A 22,324-nucleotide genomic window follows, 5' to 3' on the forward strand; every position below is an offset into this window, starting at 1 on the left:
AGATCAGCTGTTTGCATCATGCTATAGCGTCTCTCACAGCATACAGCTGCTATGATTAGAAGAAGATGCTGTGACAAATGAGAGCTTATTCTATGCGGAGGGTAGCACAAAACAAATGATGCTGCACTGAGCATTCATCTGAATCCCCCGAAGACAAGACAAATGTTAATCTGACGCTAATCCAACATTGGAGACGCTCTAGTTCTCCAGCAAAAATCAAGTTATATAACAAGTAATTCTTTATGGAAAACCTTATTGGGAAGTCTATATGAAACCCAATCAGGTACTTTGTACCGATTGGGTTTCAATCAGACGGAAATACTAGATTGAAGAAACCAGTTGTACCATCGTTTCAAAGAAAATTATTTAGGTGTGTAATAAACTATGACTTCTAAAGACAATTTCACAGGTGACGTGTCGTAAAAGTCAAACCAGAGATCAATGAGGGTAGAAAAGAAGAGCAAATGATGCACTGCAGTGTGCAAAGGGATGAGAGGGGAATGGCATGAGCAGTGAACATACCCACTGATCCAGGCTGCGTGTCTATCACGTGAAAGATGGATTATACACAGAAAATAGAAGATAAAGATGGTAGAATTATATATCATAGAAATGTAAAAGAGCAGGAAACACACTTGCAGCACAGGAAAGGTTGACGAATGAGTGCAGATTACTGAAAAATTTGAAACGTGTTCAGTTCTCCCTACTACACGATCCTCTTTACTTTCACTATGTGGGTACAGGACTGCGCAAAAGTCTTTAGCAGCCCTTCATTTCTTTATGTTTCGCTAGGTAAACAGGAACTAGGTGCTCTGATTTATTGAAACGTGCAAATATTTAAGGAAATACAGAATATATATGGCAAAAATAGAATTTGTACAACTCTATTTTTAAACTTGAAAGTCAATACTTAATATGACCACCTTTTTTCTTCTCTCTGTCATTTCTTTAAGTAGTCTTCAGGAATTGTTCATGCTTCTTGAATGAAATTCAAGCTCTTTTTTGGATGTTGGCTGCCTTTTGTTTTGTTTTCTGTCAACATGATCCCACACTGCCTCAGTAATGTTGAGGTCCCAGCTCTGGGGAAGCCAGTCCATGACTGAGAGTGTTACACTGTCTGTTTTTCTATCCAGTTATCCTTTTCCTGCTTTGGCAGTCTGCTTGGGATCGCTGTCATGCTGGAGAATGAAGCCATTGCCAATCAGATGTTTTCAACATGGTGCTGCACAGTGGATCAAATCTGATACTCCTTTGCTGCATTCATAATTCTATCAATTTTGACCACACCACCAGCTGAAATGCAGCCTCGTATCATGCCAGAGCCTCCGCCATGTTGGTCGTATACACTCTGTGTTGCTCCTCTCTACTAACCTCCTCTTCCGTATGTAATGAAGAAAATTTGAATCAAAAGTTTAAAATATAGATTCATCACTGATTCGCTATTCATCGCTGTTCTATCCAATACAACTTAAGCCTTTTCCCCTAATCCGCCCTTTTCGTAATGGCTACTTGACAGCTGGGATTTGGCAAACAGAAATGAAAATTACAAAAAAATCTCGCTTGGAAGCAAAATATACAGAAACTAGGAGCAGCTCGAGACTTTTGTACAACGCTGTAAATACAATCCAAATCTACTGTCGACTGATTTTGCATGTAGGCTTTTAATTGCTATTGTACAAAAGAAAATCACGTTGTTTTCTTAAGTGTTAATCAAATGGGCGAAGGTAAACATAACGCATGAAACCTGCAGTAATTTCCCAACATTCAATGGATACATCCTCATCAGTATCATGGGTGCCCAGACCTCTTTGCAGCCAGGGTCCCCAGGCTACTGAAACGGGCCTATTTTGCCCATTAACAGTTAAGAAAATTCAACTTAGCTGACTGCATTTGTTACAGCTGCCTCCTCTGGATATCAGAGCACAGTGAGACATACATTAAATGACTCGGGGATGGTTTATGAAGAATCAAAGAGCTTTTGTGTCTATCTTCACTCACCCCTTCGCTGTTCTGTCCGCTCTTAGCCAGCATCTCCTGCAGGGCTCGCACTGACAGGGACTGTTCCAGCACAAAGGTGCAGATGCAAAGGTCTGGGGGAACGTACTGTAACCAAATAAAAGCATCTCTGGTTAAAAACAGTCACAGATGAAATATCTCATTTTTCTAGGCAACATTTTATGAACATTTTTAGCATTTTTTTTTCTTTTGAAAAAATAGACATTATATTTATATTTTATTAGTAAATAAAAATGCAAAATAACGGGTTCTGTGCAGGATATATCATCTTTACTGGTAGGTAGTATTTTAGAAAGGCTCAATGATGGGGAAAAAAATCAATAATTCAAATTTGTGGATATGTTCTCGCATGCATTTTTTAAAAATATCAAACTATTAATTCATGTTTAGTAAATGACAGCAAAGAAAAAAGATCAAACTAAGCACTCTTCAGTACAGCGTGTTCTCCACCGTGCTCCAAAAGATCCCATCTACAGTGACTCAGCCTTCACCAAAGTGCTAATAATGAAAAGATCACCACTGCAGTTATTCTGCTGTCCATCAAAACTGATTCTGATTTAGTGCTTCAGGAATTTGCTCCATAAGCAAAACATCTTCAAACAGCCCGGAAAAAAAGGAAAACAGCTCCCTGAATCTTCAGGGATACTCTGATTAGATGCCCACTCATAAAATCTCTGCTGACTGCTGCATTTTTACCCCCACTTGAACCGAGTTCGTCTTAATTGAGTGGGCGATATTCATTAAAAGGTACTTTAAATTCAGATTAAGCGCTTTCGGGTCAGTCTGCGCTCAGATAAGCCAGGTCTCGGAAAGAGCACCATTAAAAAAATAGGGAAGATGCCAAATCGCTGAACCAGGGCAGTACTGGAAAAGACAGACGATTCAGAGAAAGGACACGGAAAGCGCCGATGGAGATATTGCAGGGCATAAACACGAGATAAATGACACCAACCCAAAAGCACCCTCTCTGGCCTCCTTCCCGAGTATCTCAACTGGTCCCAAAGTGGTTTGTTCACACAGGTAAATCTAACCTCATTGAAAAACTTCCCACAACCCAGTGTTATGCTAAAGTACTCAGAAGGCAAACTGAATCTTAACAATGGCCACTACTGTGTTGACTAGAAAGGCTCCAGGCAAGTCAGGGGGAAAAACAGCGGTGACTTTTTCTAGAAACACGAGCCAGCGTGTTGGAATTCAAAAATAGTTTTTACGGATACACTTCCACTGACACGCTTGCTGAATTTAGACATCACTGATTTGCTACTTGTCGAGAGATGGTGAGAATTTAGTTTAATTCGAAGAGTCTTAAAAACTCACTTGCTTTCCAGAAGGAAAAAGAACCACACACACAAATGCACTGAAAGAACCAGATTGAGAAAGTGCATAGCTCGATACTTGATGACATGCTCATTAAAGGTAAAGGGATATAGTTTGTATCTCTATCTTAACTAAAGGCGCAGATTACTTCTTGCGTGTGAAAGGTTTGTGGTGATGAGCCCACAGTGAACTGGCAGCTAACTCAGAAACTGCAGTTTCCATCAGCCTTTACAGTAGTTTATATGAACTTTATAGACAACTTTACAATGACTGATCTGCAACAAAATCTCTTGTGAAATCCCAAGTCGTGGGTTCTGGGTCTGTCGGAGCTTCTTTCAGCACACAACACTCGCAAAACAGCGTTTTAATCACAAGATTTTGACTTCCTGTTTAAATACAAGCTTAGACGAATGTCTCTTGGCTAGTTTCACATGATCGATAGATCTCAATAGTACTGACTAATAAATTATGTGAAAATGTAAATAAAAAATACACTTATATCTTCATTCTTTCATTTCACTTTAAAAGCTTTAAAAGAAAAGTCTCTGATTCTGTGTGCAGTGTAAAGTTATGACACGAAGTCTGGGCTGGTGAAACGTCTTTCCTATCTGTTGAGAAGCCGTCCAGCCCTCCTCAAACCTCTCTAGGTCACAACACGTGGACCTTTGCCCTCGCCTGGACTAAAACAGGAGGTGGGGAGGGACAGCCTCGAGACACAGGGGAAATAAAAATCAAAGTGACCTGGAGGGGATGGCGACTATAAAGCCCCGTCAAGGAGATAGTTTTAAGGCAGCTTGGCTGACCAATTGTGTGATGAGAGAGCAAGTGTTTTGCGATCGTGGGCGAGGATCGATCGCGTCTTTATTTCTGTCTCCAGACAGAAAGGTCAAACAGGGTTAAAGCTGATTGTCCCGAGGATGTGGCTTCATCCGCTTCCATCGTTCTTTAGTTTAATTGGGGGCGGCGCTAAAGCTTTTGGCTGGTAATGAAAAGGAATTTAGAAAAATGAGCTGGTTCCAAACAACAAAGACAAGCATCAAAGCTATAATGGTATGCGGGCACAACTCCATAATATTGAATCTCTGACAAGTGAAAGCTGCTGGTCGTATATCAGACCAACGGCTTCTCACGAGCTGATTGATGTTGCCACTTACAACGTGCACGCTTTAAATCAGCCTCGTTGCATCATTTTGGTTCTGTCCCCCATTACTAGACTAGTTCACCGAGGAAACGAAGCTTCCTATTCAGTCATCCACCTCTAAATGGACATCTTGGGCTTTTTTCACAGCTATGTCGCTGATCCCAAAGGTGGGGTGATGCCTTTTCATAAAAAAACTACAGGGAATGAAGACAAAGTGCCTGATACGGAGAACATCCATCACACCTGTCAGGTATAATTACCATCCAAAATAGAGTAAAGGCCTAACCTTCCCCTTGAAACACAGATATACTATAAATGTCAGTATTTTGTAAAAAACAACTCTTTTCCCTTCTTTCTCTGAAAAGTATTTCCGCGTTTCTTACATGGTCACCCACGCTGCACATGCACATAGTGTCTTGAGTGAAATTAGTCAATATTAATGGATTATTATTAAGAGACAATCAATCCAGATGAAGCCTAAGGCCCGTCAACTGTAGCTACAGGGAAACATCAATGCCAGATTAGCAGCAAAGCATCGGCAGCCATGAAAAGGCGAGAAAGAATACACATCCCTCCAGCCGATCAATCTTTATAAATAATCGCTTAACAGGGGGATCACTTAAAAGAAAAAAAAAGAAGAGAATGTGTGCCATATGGATTAATTACACAAAAAGGCATTATGATGGCACCCCCACTGACAGCAAAGCAAAAGAAATTGCATTTAACTCATTAAAACTTTACACTCATTCAAACAAACTGCAAACAGGCTGCTCTGCTACAGTAAAGCAGCGGGCAATTACAGCTAACAACAGTGCAGCTTATGAAACAATCCATCAGTCACGTCCAGGGGCGTAATTTCAGGGAATTATCATCTGACGGGGGGACCTGCGGAGATGCGACGAGCTCATCAAGGAGACTGCGGTGGATGTGAGCTGCTGTGCTGCTGTTTTTTTCTGTGCGTGTCTGCTTGGCTTCTCTGACGGTTTGCTCAACCCAAACACGAACGGACTAAGCGGATGTTTGGTTTCCATGGAGGTTTTTTTATAGATGAACGCTTCCTTTCATCCGGTACACGCTTCTGAAAACTGCTTCATGTCACATTGGTCCATTTTTTTTATTTGCATCTTAACACACACAAGTGTGTGAACATAAAGATATAGAAACATCTCACACTGATGACATGCATTGTTGTGCTGCCAGTTCAAATCTGAGAGAATAAAACGGTGCAACAGTAGAGCCAGTGTTGCCTACCTTTGCCTCAGATGTGGGCTCCAGGTAACACAGTCGATTGCCGAGCCCCTCGGCAGCCAAGCAGAACTTGCGATTCTCCTTCTGGATGCAAGCCACACACTGGAGCACCACTTCATCATCCTGTCAAAACAAAACAGACTTCAGTTTGTGTCTGCGCATGCAAGCATAGACGCTGTCAGTGTGTGTGCATGTGTGTGTGTGTCATCCTGGGAGAAACCCAGTTCATCCACACACATGCCCATCCTTGTGCATTGATCGGAGGAAACTCTCAAACCACCATGGCCTGAGAAGTGCTCCTTCTTCTCCCCTGAACCTCGACACCAACCACGGTTTAGTTCATACAGCTGTTCATCAGAATAAGAGAAGCAAACTAGAAGTGCAAGCAAAAGCGAGCCTAACCTTAAACCTTTGAAGCTTTGCTTAAGTTACAGTGATGATCATCTTTTGACAATTAACCAATATTCAAAGGTCTATAATGACTTTTTCAGATTTGCAGCTGTAGTTCAGACAGTAGAGCAGGTTATTTACTAATCAGAAGGTTGGTGGTTCGATCCCTGGCTGCTTCGGTGTACGTGCCAAAGTATCCTTGGGTAAGATACTCAACCCCAGGTTGTGCTCAATGGAGTGTGAATGTTAGATGGAAAGCACTTAGATGTAGAAAAAAGTGCTTGTATGGGTGAATGAGCCATTAATGAGCGCTTGAGTAGACAAACGTTATATAAGGACCGGTCCATTTATCGTTGGTTTATTGTTGTTTGAATGGCCACACGGTGGTTACTGTCACAGAACTAATGCCGTGCTCTTTCTTTGCATAACTCGTGCACTGCCATAGCAATGATTGTTCTGTTATTATGGCGTCTGTCATTTTTAACATCACATTGGGTTCAAATCTGCCAGCTGCCTAACGCGGGGATTTACAAAAATGTTCATTATTTTTTGTTTTCCTCATATAAAAATGGATGGAATAAAATGTCCTTGCATCTAGAATGAATGTCAGGTGAATTATTAAACTTTCTGTTAAAAGATAAGTAAACTATGTTGCATTCAAAGATAAAATTGGACGTTCTTAGACCTTTTTTCCAAATTATCCATGGCTGATCCCTTTGAGTCAACCCAATCTTCTTTAGGCTATTTACGCTGTTTATATGGTGCAAATGAGGTTAAGGCTATTTGCTGGAGCATTTCACCCTATAAACAGAAATAATGGCTGAAACAAGTGAATGCATTTATAAAAGCGAGGTAGTGCACCGCTTTGATGTTGCATTAGTAAATATGTTTAAGACTGTGTGCAGATACTGTATATTTAAACAGTGTGTGTGTGTGTGTGTGTGTGCAAAATGAAAGTTTTGTGGATATAAATTAGATAAAATTAAAAGACTACAATGCTATTGTAAGGTGCTGTAGATACATAAAGGCCACAAATGGCTCATTTTAGATCGTCCGTGGGTGGTTGCTAGGCAACATATTGTAATCAATCGTCCATAATGAAAGTTTTATGGTTAAAAATTAGATTAAATTGCTGTAATTGTGAAAGGAAAATTATACAATGCTTTTATAAGGTGTCATTTAAGCCAATTGGTTGGTGGTTGCTAGGCATCATGATGACATCATAATATCTGGCATAGATGAAAACCTTCAGGGAACTAAGATGTAGCTGCATGACTGTGCAGGAGAAATTCGCAGGAAAACAAGAGATTTTACATATTTATAGTAGGATGAAAATAAAGCCATAATAAATAAGACTCATTTCATGATTTAAATTAATCGCATCTACAAAAGCTGGCTCATTGTTTTTGTGTGTTATGCGAGTAAAGGCAAATGCAGTTGATGACGACAGACGTCACCAAAAACATAAATTCTTTTGGGAGCACAAGAGCCGAAAAACAAACATCCAATGCCACTGCTGTGTAAATGGGCTTATGGTGTTTATAGTGTTGGCCCTGTAAACGCTGAATTGGGCATAGTTACTCTTCACGACAGCAGAGCAAGCAGAAATTTGCTGATATTGGCTGCTATGGGATGGGGAGGGTTGGAAGCTGCTGCACAATTGCCAGCTGCATTATTTAATGTGAGAGGGATTGTGCTGAGAGCAGAGTGCAGCAGTAGTAGTAGTAGTAACAGTAAAGCACTCCATTACAGTGCAGCACAATGCACAGCAGCGAGAGATAAAGAGGACTAGCATCTGCACGTCACCGGGTGCAAGTCCGTGTTTGTGTGCGTAGAAAGCACTGCATGGAAATCAATATGACAAGCCTCGAGGCCCCTTTGCAACGCACGCGTTACACATTCATTTTCGAGTTGCTCGTGTGTGCTTCTGTCGGTGTAGATATTTTCCTTTTAGTGAAAAAAAGAAAAAGCAATGTGTGCGTGCATTTGTGTTTGTGGGTGTGTGGGTGTCCTTAATGATATTACCACTATTATGTGTAATCTGATGGCTACCAACAGCAGCAAAGCTTATGTGGTTTGCGGATGTCTTCCTCCCCTTACAAACAGCCTTGTAGCTTCGCATTAAATTAGGTTAAGGTTAAATGTGGGTATGAAATTTAACAGTTGGGAATGACAATTAACATTATTAACAACATTATTAATGGCACTATCATTATCAATGGAAGCAGTATACTGGAATTTAACTGGAAGTGTGAAAACGTGCTTTAGCACTACTAGCACAATGCTAGCATGCAGCATTAATTACGATGCGATACCAGTAAAAATGAAACCTTCAATATTGACTTTTTATTTATTTGGACGAGCATCGTACGGAGCTACGAAGAGACAAGTTCGGACATTTCTGGCTTAATGAAATGGACTAAAACACCAGTCAGGCGTAACATTACATGTACTGACAGGCAAAGTGATTAGCTCTTCATCATGGCACCTGTTAGTGAGAGAGATATATTAGGGAGCAAGTGAACCTTTTGTCCTTGAAGTTGATGTGTTAGAAGCAGGGAAAATGGGCAAGTGTATGGATTTGAGTGAGTTTGACTGGGACCAAATTGTGATGCCTTGACGACTGGGTCAGAGCACCTGCAAAACTGCAGCTCTGGTGGGGTGTCCCCGGTTTGCAGTGGTCAGTATCTATCATAAGTTGTTCAAGGAAGGAATAGTGATTAAGCATTGATAGGGTGGACTGGTCTGAAGAATCGCATGCCTGGCTGGGTGCATCGCTCGTCTGGCACCAGGATGCATTGTAGGAAGAAGGCAAGCCAGAAGAGGGAATGTGATGTTTTGGGCAAACCTTGGATCCTGTCATCTATGTGGATCTTACTCTGCAGGTGGCCATAATGTTATGCCTGATTAGTTTTTATATATGTATGACTTTTTTTAGTCTTGCTGACCACTCAGTGTGTAAGATACTAGAGGGGTGCAGCACAACAAATCTATTTAACCACCTTGAGCACAGAAATCCAGAAGTTTGTGCAACAGCTTATGTGATCTATAAAAAACCCCACAGCAAATAAACTAAGCGGTTGCACTTGAGCTTGACATCTGTGGAGAACTACTTTAGAAAGAGCTTCTGACACTTTTTTCCCCTCACAAATTTTATAGAGCTTTCATCTGTGTGTCATACTCTAGCTTTTCAAAACAGATGGGGCTTTCTCATTGAGTTCACAGGAAACTGATGAAGCTGCTGATGAAGGCCGGTAGTTCAAACCGCTTGAGTATAGTTATGTCACTGCATGCTGTCAGTACACAAACAGTGTACTGTTTGCACAGTGGGGAGATTATATGTTTAAACTAACGCTGACTGTAGGAACTAATAAATCTTGGCGGGGTTGTTCGATACTGGGGAGAATTATAATCCAGGTTACGTTGGTCAATGATCAATGCCACGATGAACATGGGATTGTTATGGGAAACACTTTGCATAATGCTAACCATCTCAGATCGATATTAAAATGTATTCGACTCAGATACAGACTGAAATGAATAGCCCTTATGGCAAAGCGGCTCTGAGCTGGGTTAGAACATGCAATCAGTCTCCTTGTTAAGGGACCAAGAGCAGGGCTGATTTGAGCCACATAAGGATAGTATCGATCCAGGCATTTAATCAGAGAAGGCAACTCTCACGTCTCTGCTTCAGTCTAGCCCACAGCTGGCCCTTTTCCCTTGTCTCACCCCTGCACTGAAGTAATGTGGGGTATCTCTCCCCTTCTCTCTTTCTCTGTGTCACAAACCCCTTGTTTTTTTATTCTTCTCCTCTTGCCCCTGACTTCTACACAGGATTCATAAAGAGAAGCACTAAGTGATGTCAGTCAGGTTGTAAGAATGGAAGGTACTCTTGTTACTCTTAAACTCTTAAAATATTTGAACCTGGTTGTCTATATGCAAAAGTCTCTCTATTACTACAGGAAAGGTTTAAAAGGATGACATGAGAGTTCATTTTACAGCTATATTGTTAGACATTCAACACTGGCACAATGAAATTGGTTTAAATATATAATAGATGATGTTGTACTTAAAGTTGAAGGATACTGGCATACAGCCCTCGAGACAAACACAAAGATATCTACGTATCTTTCTCAAAGCTTCCCAAACATTGTGATATAAATTTTCCTTTGAAGCAGACTACTAAAACCAAGAAAAGAATTAATTTCCCCACCCCAGCGAGCTAAGCAGTCATCATGGCATCATTTATCAGAAGAGGTAATGATTTAAGCAAAGTGACTTTGACACCAATATTTTTCCACCCTGAAACCAATGCACCCAGCAAGAAGGCAGGACTTCAGCTACTTATTGACTGTGTTAAAGAAAACATAGATTATTAAACTGTTTTAAAACAAATATGAGGAGAGCGAGCTGAGCCTTCAAGGGCACCTTGGGATTGAATTTGACTCAATCCTAATACTCCCTCGCTCACGCTGCCTCATTCGTATTCCTTCGTGCTGTGCAAACACATGCGTTTGTCATCTCCACTGTGTATATCTGTGCGTGCGCTACAACAATAGCACAAAGATCTACCTTGTTCCGGAGAAATCGTGTGAGTAATGCTATAGCATATCAATGAGCAGACTCTGACAGCGGCTTTTTTTCCCTCCCTCTTTTGAGCCAATCACACCCGTCTTATACTCAGGATAATCATAATATTGGTGTTTGCATGGAGACAGGCAGGCATAGTCATGTTACTGTAAGCCAATCACGGGTTTGAACACTATATGAAATCAGGCTACAGTGTTGGTGACATGCACCACACTTATTCTCTAACAACAGGGCTCCTATGATGGCTAGGAGTGATTACTGAGCTCAAAAGGAAGGTAATGCATTCTTATGGCTTGTAGGGAAAAAATTAGTTCTGGCATTATAAATGTGCAGTTATGTGAAGAGCATCTCTTGTTCTCTCGTCCGGTCTTCTGCCTTCAAATAACAAATCTGAGAAGTCCAGGGTTTATTCGGGGTGTAACTTTATGTTATTTGGAAGGCTCTCTCCTAGGTACTGGAATAAGTAGCAATCTGAATCTAAAGACTCTCAAGAGGAGCGTATAAGCCTTTGGTTTGAAGAAATGCCTTAGGTACTTCAGCAGGTATTGCAGTACAGTGCATGCCTCAGCTCACCGAAAAGCCTCTCACTGCCTTATCATACACCACACGCGGCTGCAGTGCTCTGGCAATGCACTCACTCATACATCCTGAAGGTGCTACATGAGCTACTATAAAGCTCGAGTCGCAATAACAAACTGGAGCAAGCGAGCAAAAAGCTCCCGGTGCTGTTTAGCGGGCGGCACTGTGAGCCTGGGTGCAATGGCAACTGAATTGCTCCAGTATTTCATGCTTTGCTCCCATGAGCCTCGTATTACTACTGCTTGCATTATGCTTATGACATCATGATTCCTCCTCTTATTGAATGTGTACTGAATGCATTCTACCTCAATTCCAAAACCTACATGCTTCTGCGAAAGTAAGACGCACAGGTACAACACAAAACCTGCACGAAAAGCAGCGTCATCACTACTGTGTCTCCTGTTTAAAACCACAAGTTTTTATTTCTATGATTCCTTGACGTGAGACCAGGCTACATGGATTCTAATTAACTGCATTATTTTCAGAGTTATAAGCTAAATAAGCTAAAATGTGAAGCTAAATGCAAAAATTACCAACATAGTCAAAAAATGCACTAATGCAGGAGCGTGTAAATATTCATATGGCTTCATAAAAGCAAAATCAGTTACACCTCCTATAAAGAAGAAATTGCCTTTGCTAAGTATATCCCATCAAAGTAAAGACTTGTGGTGATAAAAATAAATAAGTAAATCCAGACTCCACTCCTGCAGCTGCAGCAGATCTTCACTTTCTATCTCATTCTTTGAGGTTAGATTTGTTCTGTCTTCTTCAGCTTGATATGCCAAAAAATCTAGTGAATCAACAGCAAATGGATCTGAGGGTGGCACCAAGTGGCCCCCTGGGAGGAAGCTTGAAGAGTGGAGCACTACAGGTCAGAGGAGAGAGGCGGATCCTGGCTCCTGGAGCGTTCATCTCCAAACGCACCACCACACCAAACAGCGGTCTGCGCTTGCCTCCACTTAGCTTTTTGTCCCCATGTTATCATCCTATATTACACTGTGTAGTAATTCTCCATCATTACCAGAGGCCTGCTGCCAGTCAACACCGCACTGAAGCTGGCTCATACGCTGAGACTTTGTTCTGGACAGATTGATACAGCTGGTCAGGCAATGCAGAACTAAATGCAGCTGGGCAGCGGTTGTACCCCCTACAAGGACACTCTCCTGCCTTGGATTCTTGTATTACACCCAGAAACACACTGTGCAGGTAGAAAAAGTCCCGGTGTATCCCAGCCTATTTGTAGGCAGTAAAAAGAGAGGGAATGACTGCAGTATATATGTGAGAGAGGCAACATATACCAGTGAATAATCAGAAAATAAAGCTTTGAAGCTGGTACTGATTGTGTCATTTATGTAAAACTCATCATCAATAATCATATCTGAACTATCTACATGGGCAGCTGCATCCAATCAGAATCCAAACATGTAGTTCTTACACACATTATTATAAATTGGATATATATGCATCACAAAAAAAGAAAATAACTGTAGTTATGCTACAGCTTACAATAATACAATGCGAACGCACTGAGCGTATCTGCATGACTATAACTGCAAGACTTGTAAAATCCTTTCCTGTAATGGACCCCCAGTATCAGAGGAAGCACTGTGGGCCAAAAATGTTTGTTCCAGAACAGTCTGGTGGAGATTAAAGCTCTCTGCTGTCGGGGTGATTCACAGACTTGCAGCTTAGTGCTCTCGCACTGTGGTGTGACACCAGTCGAAATGGAAAGCGAAAGAGAGAAACACTTTGGACAAGAAGAGTGAAGCTTTGTTCTCATGACTCAGTGTTACTCTGTAAAGGGGAGTGTTAATGCTCATCTTGAAGCAAACTGCTGAACATGCTGCCCCGAGTGCACAGACCGAATGAGAGAGTGAGAGATAGACAGAAGGCAAACAGAGCTACAGAGAGTATCAAGTCCTCTCGTCCACACATCATTAAAATCCCAGAAATCAGGGTGACGCCATAAATTAATCTTGACATCTGTTAAAATTTTAGCCTTCTTTTAAGGCTGTGCTGAGGATAAAAGCCTTACAGCATGTTCTTGGACTGTGTCACTGACCAGATCCTGGAACAATCGGCGTGCAGCTGCATCCTGGACTCATTCTGCAACATGGGATCAGTTAAGCTGTCAGTGACACAGGCCTAGACACCAGTCAGCGACCCACTGGCAACCTTCAGTTACTAAGGAAAATGTATATTTTCACAACTGGCTGGTGAGTGGTTGCTAGCCTGAGTGAAATCAGTTGCAAAGAACCTCCTCGTGACTGCGTTGTTTAGTAGCAGATTGACGTGATTGCCCTTAATTTACATGAACTCAGACTTGTCTGAAGACAACTGCCATTAGCTTTCTGAGCTGCAGTTAACCCAGAAATCAATTCAGAAATAGAGAAAATTCACTCTCAATGTGAAACTTGTGCCTTACCACTGCAACCAGCATATTTGGGTGACCAGTTTCACATTAGTGACTGCCAGCAGCCTCCAGCAACAACTCGCCAACCAGATGCAAAATAAATATTTTTCCCTACCAACTGTTGGATACCAGGTGGGCACCCGCCAGTCTCTAAGCCTCCATGAATGGGGCTTTGGCAATCGATTTCATATTGACTACCAACAACCTACAGCAACCCCTTGCAACCAGCCAGGGAGCGCACATTTTTCCAGTGTGACTGGTTGTTGCCAGATAGTCCCCGACAAGTCTCAGAGTCAAGCCATTTGTATACATAGCCTCTCATTAAGTGATAGAGCCTCACATCAGTGAATCCAACAAGTTCATCTGACATTCCAAGAGTACAAAGTTGAGAAAATACCATCAAAGGGAAGATAATCTAATATCCGGTGGTTCAATGGGCCCATCGATTTTCATGTGTCATCTGCCACATATGGCCACCTCGGATTCAGTCTTGGACTCTCTAATTACCCAATCGACATACACTCGCACTATACAGCTGTGAACAGTAGCCACCATATGGAGCAAGGCAATTCATCTTGAAGATTAGACAGGTATGGCTATCACTGTGAAGCAAACAGCACGAGGTAAAAAATGGCATCTCCTGCTTGTAGCACAGTGTTAGCTCTATGCAAGTGTGTATATCATGGTATAGGTACTGTGTAGAAAACTCAGTTGAAAATGCAGAACGCTACAGTTCACCTGAGGATAAAGTTTATATAAGAGATAAGCCCTGAAGGCAGAACCAACCTTACTCAGGTCTGGAGATATTAAGACTGTCTACATGCCTCTGTAGCAAAGGAGTGAAGCAGGGAGGCTATAAAATGTTTGACTGCACCTACTACTTTGCCTCTCTGGCGGTGGCTTAATCTGAAAAGCTAAGTAAGCACTTTTGCTCCTTCCTTTCTTGCCTTCCTTTAGGTCTATGCAGGCTATTTTATGAAAAAAATACCTTGCAATGTTTCTACATGCTTGGCATTGAAGCATTACAGTGACTACGGAAAAAGATTGGGGTGTTATTGCATTTTTCCCCTGGCTACATGATGACACTGGGGAGCCTCGGGGGCAAGATGTGACAGCACTGTAGCTCGGGCTTGCACCAGAAATCAAAAGGAACAAACTCTTTTCCACTCCTCTCTGCAAAGCAGCGTCACTTAACAAGGGGATTGAGACTCTTTGTGGCAGAGCACACGGTAAAGGAAAATAGGCTGCTTCTACCCTTCCACAAGCAATGTGTTTTATTTTTAGGGTAAGAACCTTCTTGGAGGTCCGAAGGGAGAGCAGCACTAACAGGTGCATCTATAACCTTTCTATGTGCAGCAAGTCAAGCATGATTTTTGACTCACTTTTTCAACTTGTGACACTAAAGAAAGTCCCAAGTGGTGTGGGATGGATGGAAATTATGCTTTGCTTTCAGGTCAAGAACGGGAGGTGCTGGATATGTGGCCTACAATATAAAAGAGAGCAGTGATTGCAGTTAATTTTGCAATTTCATAACCTGTTTCAGCTCTACATAAACACAAATAATTCGACATTTGAGGACCTGCCAATATTCTGACAGCAGCAGACTAGCTCAGAGTTGTTGCGGACACAAATGGACAAAAACATAAAAAGCAAAGTTGAACTGTAAGTGCTAATCAAGAGACCTTTAAGAAAATTCAATTTTAATTTTTGCACCAACAATCAAGTCCTGCTGAAAATCTGTGTTTGTGATTTGCTTTGATTTCATTTGTGTACTCTCAGAACAGTTGCTGAATGGTTGCTGGCTGTTGCCCTATATGACTTGTCTCCAAACACTCACTCTCCAAGCTGTAGTGAAACTTGAAAAATGCAACGCAAATGCAAAAGGACAACGTTGGCCTTCAAAGTCAAAGTTGTGTCTTACCGATGCAACCATTACATTTCAAACCGCACACCTTTTCTCTGTGAATCTCTCCATTTCAGGTTGTTGTACTTTTTAGGGTTTAACTACCACTCGGTGAGTGTTTGCAAGCATGTTGGTGTCCTTAATGACTCCTGACCTATTGAAGTCCACATTGGACTTACATTGGAAATTAGCGTTAGCAATATACACACACATGTTAGCCTGCATTAAACAATGCGTTTGTAACTCTCAGGATTTTGTCTGTATTTGCGCCTTAGAAATACAGTCACTTAGACATGACAATAAATACTGGTGACTGTAGCTCAGGAGGTAGAGCAGCTCATCTACTGATTGGAAGGTTGGTGGTTTGATCCTTGCCCCCCTCTAGTCTACATGCCAAATAACCTTGGGTAAGATATTAACCCATAAAGTTGCACACTTATGCATCCAATAGCGTGTGAATGTTAGTTAGAAAGCACTTAAAATCACAGAAGAAAGTGCTGGTGCTTTCAGTACTCTGGGAGAGTGGAAAAGCGTCATGTCTATGGTAAATATTATGCTACAACATCCGCTAGCTAGTTTAGCTTAGCATAAACTGGAAAAAGAGATTAGCCATAACTAGTCTAAAGCCATATACTATTTACCGTACAATAGACAGTCAAAAACACTTCCGGTTATATAGAAGTCTATGTAAGTGTCCCTCAGCTCTCTTGCTCTCTGACTTCAGTAAAGACTTTCCTGATGACTTTATCGGCCCAAATGAAAAGCACTGCTTGTAGCGTTCTAGCTTCAAACCACATAATTAGTCAGAAAGGAGGATAAACAGGTGTATTCTCATATGCTAACACCTTTGTTGACAATCACAAACTGTCAATCAACTGAATGCCGCGTCAAACTACTTCACAGTCTGATCCACCCCTTTACATTTTCAAAACAACAAGGTGGCAGTGAGAAAAATATACAACTTAAGGTTTCATAATGGGAATTTCCTAATCACTGATGTCATGGCTTTATGTGCAAAGTAACCTCTACTTGTGTTGCTATTTCAAGGCAAGTAGCAGTTACTTCCAATGACTGGCTTCCTATGCAAGCCAACCATTGCCTCACAAATAGTTTGAGTTTTTCTATAATCAGACAAATAAGATATGACGTGTATATTTCTTTACTTCAGATGTGCAGGACAACTGTGTGCCTGACATTTAAACAAAGCAAATTTTCTATTTCTCATATTGTTAATGAATTCAAGCAAATGCAGTCAAATTTCAAACTTTGAGAAACAGACTTCTGACCTGTTCTGCATAATCCTGGAGAGACTGACAGTATTCCACTTGTCTCCTACACTGTATATGCTCTAACAGTGGTCACAGTGTCAGCTTCTCCAGGATAAAAATACCCATTGTCCTTTAAGGCCTGACCTGATGAAAATTCTTCAGAGCGCTCATCTTTATGCATGTGAGCATAACCATAATGTGCCCCTGGCACAGGAGAGGGTTAAGATTAAACTACAGCTGAGGCATCACTGTGTCAAACTCGATTTGTTCAGGGACTTGTGATGCTGACCAGGTGAAGGGTTTGGGTGTCAAAGCTAAAGCACCGCTGTGATTCAAAGTAGAGGAGCGTACAAGAGTAGAGAAAAGCATCCCGAGGTAAAGAGACTTGAATTAGTAGCAGTTACCAAATGTGGAGTCATGTCACCTCGGTGCATGTCTTGAAAATGCAGGTGTTGGTGCAGAAAACGGCATCTTATTCCAACGTTCTGTGGCAGCCTCTTGTAGGGTAACTTTTACTGCATAAAAAGAATCAGCCCATAGCACTCTGACTTGTCATACATTTAAGGAAGAGCTTCTTAAGAGCGTATTAAGGGAAAGTTGTAGTGTCAGCTCCTCAGTTATACCGCCACAGTAACGCTTCTTTGAGCTGGGAGTGAGTGTTACTGAGGGCTGAGCAATGCTGCAGATATTTAGCAGGGCAGAAGGATACAAAAGCTCCAGCATTTCTCACCTGCAGGCTTAGACACAGACCTAGCTATAAAGGTTGCCTCTTTACTGAAGCACTGCAGAGTCCCAGCAGAAAGTAGAGCACACAAAAAAGCTACAGTATAATGCAGAGAATGCACTTGAAAACTAAAAATATAACACAGCACTGGTAAGCTGGATATGTGTCAGCAAGCATGTGTGTTGCTGTGATTGTCTTTGCTGGAGCCCATGAATCTCCTGCCTCGCTTGCTGCCGGGGCAGAATAGTACTTTATGTTTTTATAACACACATTGTTGACTCTGCAGCAAAAAGACCCAATAAAAAGAGTGATGCCTCCTTGTCTGTGTTAGCGTGGTGCGACGCGGGGGTTGTTAAAGAGGTATAAATCTTTTATGAGTAACGCTGTCAATATCAGTTGAAAGGGCCGAGACTTTGACACCCGCCTCGAGGTGGGATTTTCTCAGCATAGCAATTGTTGCTGCGCCTGGATGCACCTATGCCATCCCGCAAATTACCCAATTACACTCCCTCGGTCGACTCAATCAAGATTCTTCACTGACATGCTCAGGTGACACGGCTGGAAGTGTATTACCCAAAAGCATAAAGACCTGGCGTTACAGTTCAGATAACCGTCAAGGTTCACTTTAAAATAAATCTGGAAAAAGGATCTTAACTTCTGCGAAGTGAGCCTCAACAGCAGCAGATTGCAGCAGTAAACACTCTTCTAAATGGCTTATTAAAGGCCTAACAGTGGTAACAGGCCTATCAGCTGCACAGGTAGGAATATCTTAAAAACATCTTAGCAGACTGTGTCACCTGACAAATGTACCATTTCTTTTTTTTACTGAATTCACAGACACAGCAGTAAAGGCCATCAGTAGGGGAGACCGGGGATAGTTGTAACATTTTTGACATTTCTGTCTGTAAATTGGAGCTCTTTTAAGGTAGTGGATTCAAAATGTAATGCAAAGTATTTACATGTCTCGGCTATTAAATAGTGCAGCTATTTTCTCTGCAGCACAATTACCCATTGCATGGTATGGTCTCAAACACAAAGAGTGAAATGTTACAATTAACCCCATAGTCTGGGTTAGTTGTAACATATCCTGGGCTGAAATGTAACACAATGAAATAAGGGTACTAACAAAATATTAACATGTAATCTTTGTTTATTCAACACATGACTGCACTTAGAGCCATTTATGTAGCTGTGTGTGTGTGTGTGACAGAATGCAGAAATCTAGCTTTTGAACATATTCCAACCCCCCAAAAAAGACAAATTATGGAATTTTCTGCAACTGAATATTTCATTAATTTTGGTTGGTCTTCCTTGAGTTTGGCCTCATTGGCTCAGTGGGCATTATAACCTACAACTCTTGCACCAATTTTGAACATAACAATGAAGCTGAAAAGATGTAGTTGTTCACCAGCATCGCAATTCCATTACTTTTTATCATGGCTTACCTTGGTGTGGTTTGCAAAGTGCTTCAGAAAGATGAGGAAATCTGTTTCTTGCACCCATCCTGATTTATTTCCACTACCAGTACTTCCTACTGGTCCATCTCTGACACAGTGGTCTGCATAATGTATGTGTGGGAACACAAACAGTGGAGGAATTGTGTTGCCAATGGCATTAACCACATATAGAAATGTGACCAGTGAACCTCTCTCTGCTGATGTCGTTGCCCCAACTTGTTTAATATAAGTTAAAGTAATAGTGTGGTAAGTTGTAACATCTGCATTATTGTTACAACTGACCCAGACTGTTGCTGTTACAACTGACCCAGACTCCTATAGCCATGAACTAGCTAACATTACAGCCAACGGCTAAAACATTAGCACTAAAGACCTACACAGAATATATCCCCATAGACATACAAATAACATAATTTAAGTTTGATGAGTTTAACTGCAAAGCAGATAATGCTATTACAAATTGAAATAAAGTAGAAAAACTTACTTTTTGGCATACAAATTACTTTTTTTCGTGTTAAATTGTCTGTGTTTGACAAAATGTGCTGATTTTTCACATGTGATAGCAGAACTGAGTTGGGCATGCACAGGATGAGTCACATCATTTGAAACTTAGCCCTGATTGGAGAAATTGGAAATGTTACAACTGACCCACGTTACAACTATCCCCGGTCTCCCCTACATCTGTTTTCATTTTATTTTATTTTTTTCCATCTGATGCACCTGATGTATAAATCTTCAGTGAATACTGCACTGTGTTCATGGCTACAGATTCAGACGAACATCTGTCTTGTTTGGCAAACACTTTAAATGAGCCAAATGTTTTCTCACTGGGTGGATTTGGTGCTATTCCTGCAGGTAATTAAAAATGGGAAGATGATATTTTTTCAATACATTTTGAGGCAGCAAACTCTTTGCAGAATGATAGAACTCATGCAGCACACATGTTACTGTAAAACAACTAAAATCATGAAGTGAATGAGAAACTAAAGGACCACTACAAGCAGTGCTTTTTAAACTTGTATTTCCTTTCTTGCCGAGATTTAAATGAGAAAGTAGCTAACGGTATTATGCCTTTTAAATATTTAGCTAAACACTAGATTTAGCTTAACAGGAAGACTAAAGGAAGAAGGAAACAGCCTTGATTAACCTATAGCTATAATTAGCTATAATTTAAGCATGTGAATGACTCTATATAATTGTGTATAAAAAAATGGTCATTACCACTGTTTTTCAGACTGCTGTTCTGAAGCCTAGAGTTCAGGATTTTAGTCACTGTAGTGTTTTTGAAATTGGGTATGACCATATTTGGATGAGGCAGTAAACAGTAAACTTCTCTAAGGTATCGCGCTAGCTACCTAACTTGGCTAGTAATGTTCATGCTAGATTAAATGTCACATGGGATGCTACTTTGGCTAGTGAGAGATTAGCTTAAAACGGCATGTACCTCACACAAAAACTGAACTGCCACCTTAGCTGTGTCCCAACTGGACACAGTTAATGACTGTAGAAAACATGGAGGAAGCCAAAACGTCTCTATCGCCCCCTGGTGTCTGGCTGCAGTATAGGTCATAAACCCCACCTCCTGCATGTAGGCGGATGGGACTGGGGTCAGACTAAAATTAAAAATTCTCCTCAGATAATTTTTTTTCCAAAGATTCTTTCGTTCATTATCAGTAGTTACGCTGATTTATGTTCAAGGGGTCTCCTTTCTCATAAGTTTGATTCTAATTACTACCATAATGCTTTTAAAGTGGGGTGCAACGTTTTTTAGAGTCATTGGTCTTAACTCAGACTGTATTAACCGAATTTGAGTGGCCAACTTACACAGTTACAGCCATGTGAAAAAGAAAGCTTTCACGGGGTTCTCTGAAAAGCTAAGTGCACTGTTAATGCTTCCATGAGAATAAGCAGAGTAAGCAGCCAGGTGCTGCTAATCAAATGACCTTAATTAACTGATCATAAACAAGTGTAAGCACCTCTATAAAAGCAGAAGTTTCAGCAGTTTCTGGAGTTGGTTGTTGGTTTTGAGCATTAAAGGTGTGTTAACAGAATGCCACTATTTTCCCAGGAGTAGACATCCTAGTAAATTCACCCCAAGGTCAAACCGTGCAAAGCTTTTTTTGTAAAAACAGCCCAATTGCTAGATCTCAGGCTCTTACAGGCCTCAGAATATTAAATGCTAAAGTTCCTGACTGTACCAGTAGAAAAAGACTGAACATGTATGGCTTGTTTGTAAGTGTTACCAGAAGAAAGCCTCTTCTTTCTAAAAAGAACATGACAGCACAGGCTAGGTTTGCCAAAATGCACCGGAACAAATCACAAGACTTCCAGAACAATATGTTTTGGACAGACAAGACCTAAATAGAGATGTTTGGCCATAGCACCACATTTAATGAAAACCAAACACAGCATATTAGCGCATATCAACTATCAGCACAGTGATGGAGGGCTAAAGCTTGGCCCAAAAGGGGCTGTGCAAGTGGACAATGATCCCAAGAACACCAGCAAATCTGAATCAAACAGAATGACTGCAGTGAGTGGGCCAAATCCTCCACGGTGACATGAGAGACTGAAAATGTCACACAGAAAATTATTATTTCAAGTTACTGCTGAATCAAAGGGTGCACTTAGTTTTTCACATGACTCTATATACAAAGTCATCCGCTGTATAGTTTTTATGACATTAGCTGTAAGAGAGCAAAACAAATTTTTGATATTAGGGTGTAAATATCTCTATTTGTGCTGCTAATTTGGGCATTTTCACGTTACTTATGGAGATTGACCTGTTTTTGGTGCAAGCCTCAGGTAACTCTTAAATGAACTGCAGTTTCTGCTACACACTAACAAAATTGTGACCTCCAAAGTCACCAGTGGGGCTTTATAGATTTCAGTTTTTATGCTAACCTGAAGAGAAATCTTCTATATTCTGCTCTGAGACAAAACAGTTCAGAAAAAAGTACTTAAGAGGAAAAGCCAAGAACTGCCTCACAAGCAGAAATCTGTATCACAGATTTTCTACAATCAATGACTAATAGATAGCTACAGCTTTTTAGAGTAAAGCATATCCCGCAAAACAGAATATGCTCGAGTGTGCGAGCCAACATTAACTGCCAAGAAGCAGCAGCAAAGAGAAGCCCAGAGAGAGATGGGAGACGGCCCTGGTAATGATGGAGGAGGCAACAGCAACCAACAGGCTAGCAGTGGCTGGAGGAGGTGGAACCTATGAGGCTTCTGCTTCCTTTGACTTATGGTGTTTAAGGCTTTTGCTGCTTAACTCC

General features: G+C 41.1%; 1 protein-coding gene across 13 annotated transcripts in view; it reads right to left on the bottom strand.

Annotated features, from left to right (window-relative positions):
* LOC120739856 (ryanodine receptor 3-like) overlaps positions 1–22,324 on the bottom strand; it is a 104,973-nt gene that overhangs the window by 77,537 nt on the left and 5,112 nt on the right. For all 13 annotated transcript variants that reach the window (XM_040041796.1, XM_040041791.1, XM_040041799.1 and 10 more), the window contains exons 2-3: positions 5,726–5,845; positions 1,999–2,103 (exon numbers count right to left, since the gene is read on the bottom strand). In XM_040041796.1, coding sequence (XP_039897730.1) covers positions 1,999–2,103; positions 5,726–5,845 — 225 coding nt within the window. The remainder of the gene's footprint in view (positions 1–1,998; positions 2,104–5,725; positions 5,846–22,324) is intronic.

Source organism: Simochromis diagramma, unplaced genomic scaffold, assembly GCF_900408965.1.
Source record: "Simochromis diagramma unplaced genomic scaffold, fSimDia1.1 OVJJ01000304.1, whole genome shotgun sequence".
Lineage (NCBI taxonomy): Eukaryota > Metazoa > Chordata > Actinopteri > Cichliformes > Cichlidae > Simochromis > Simochromis diagramma.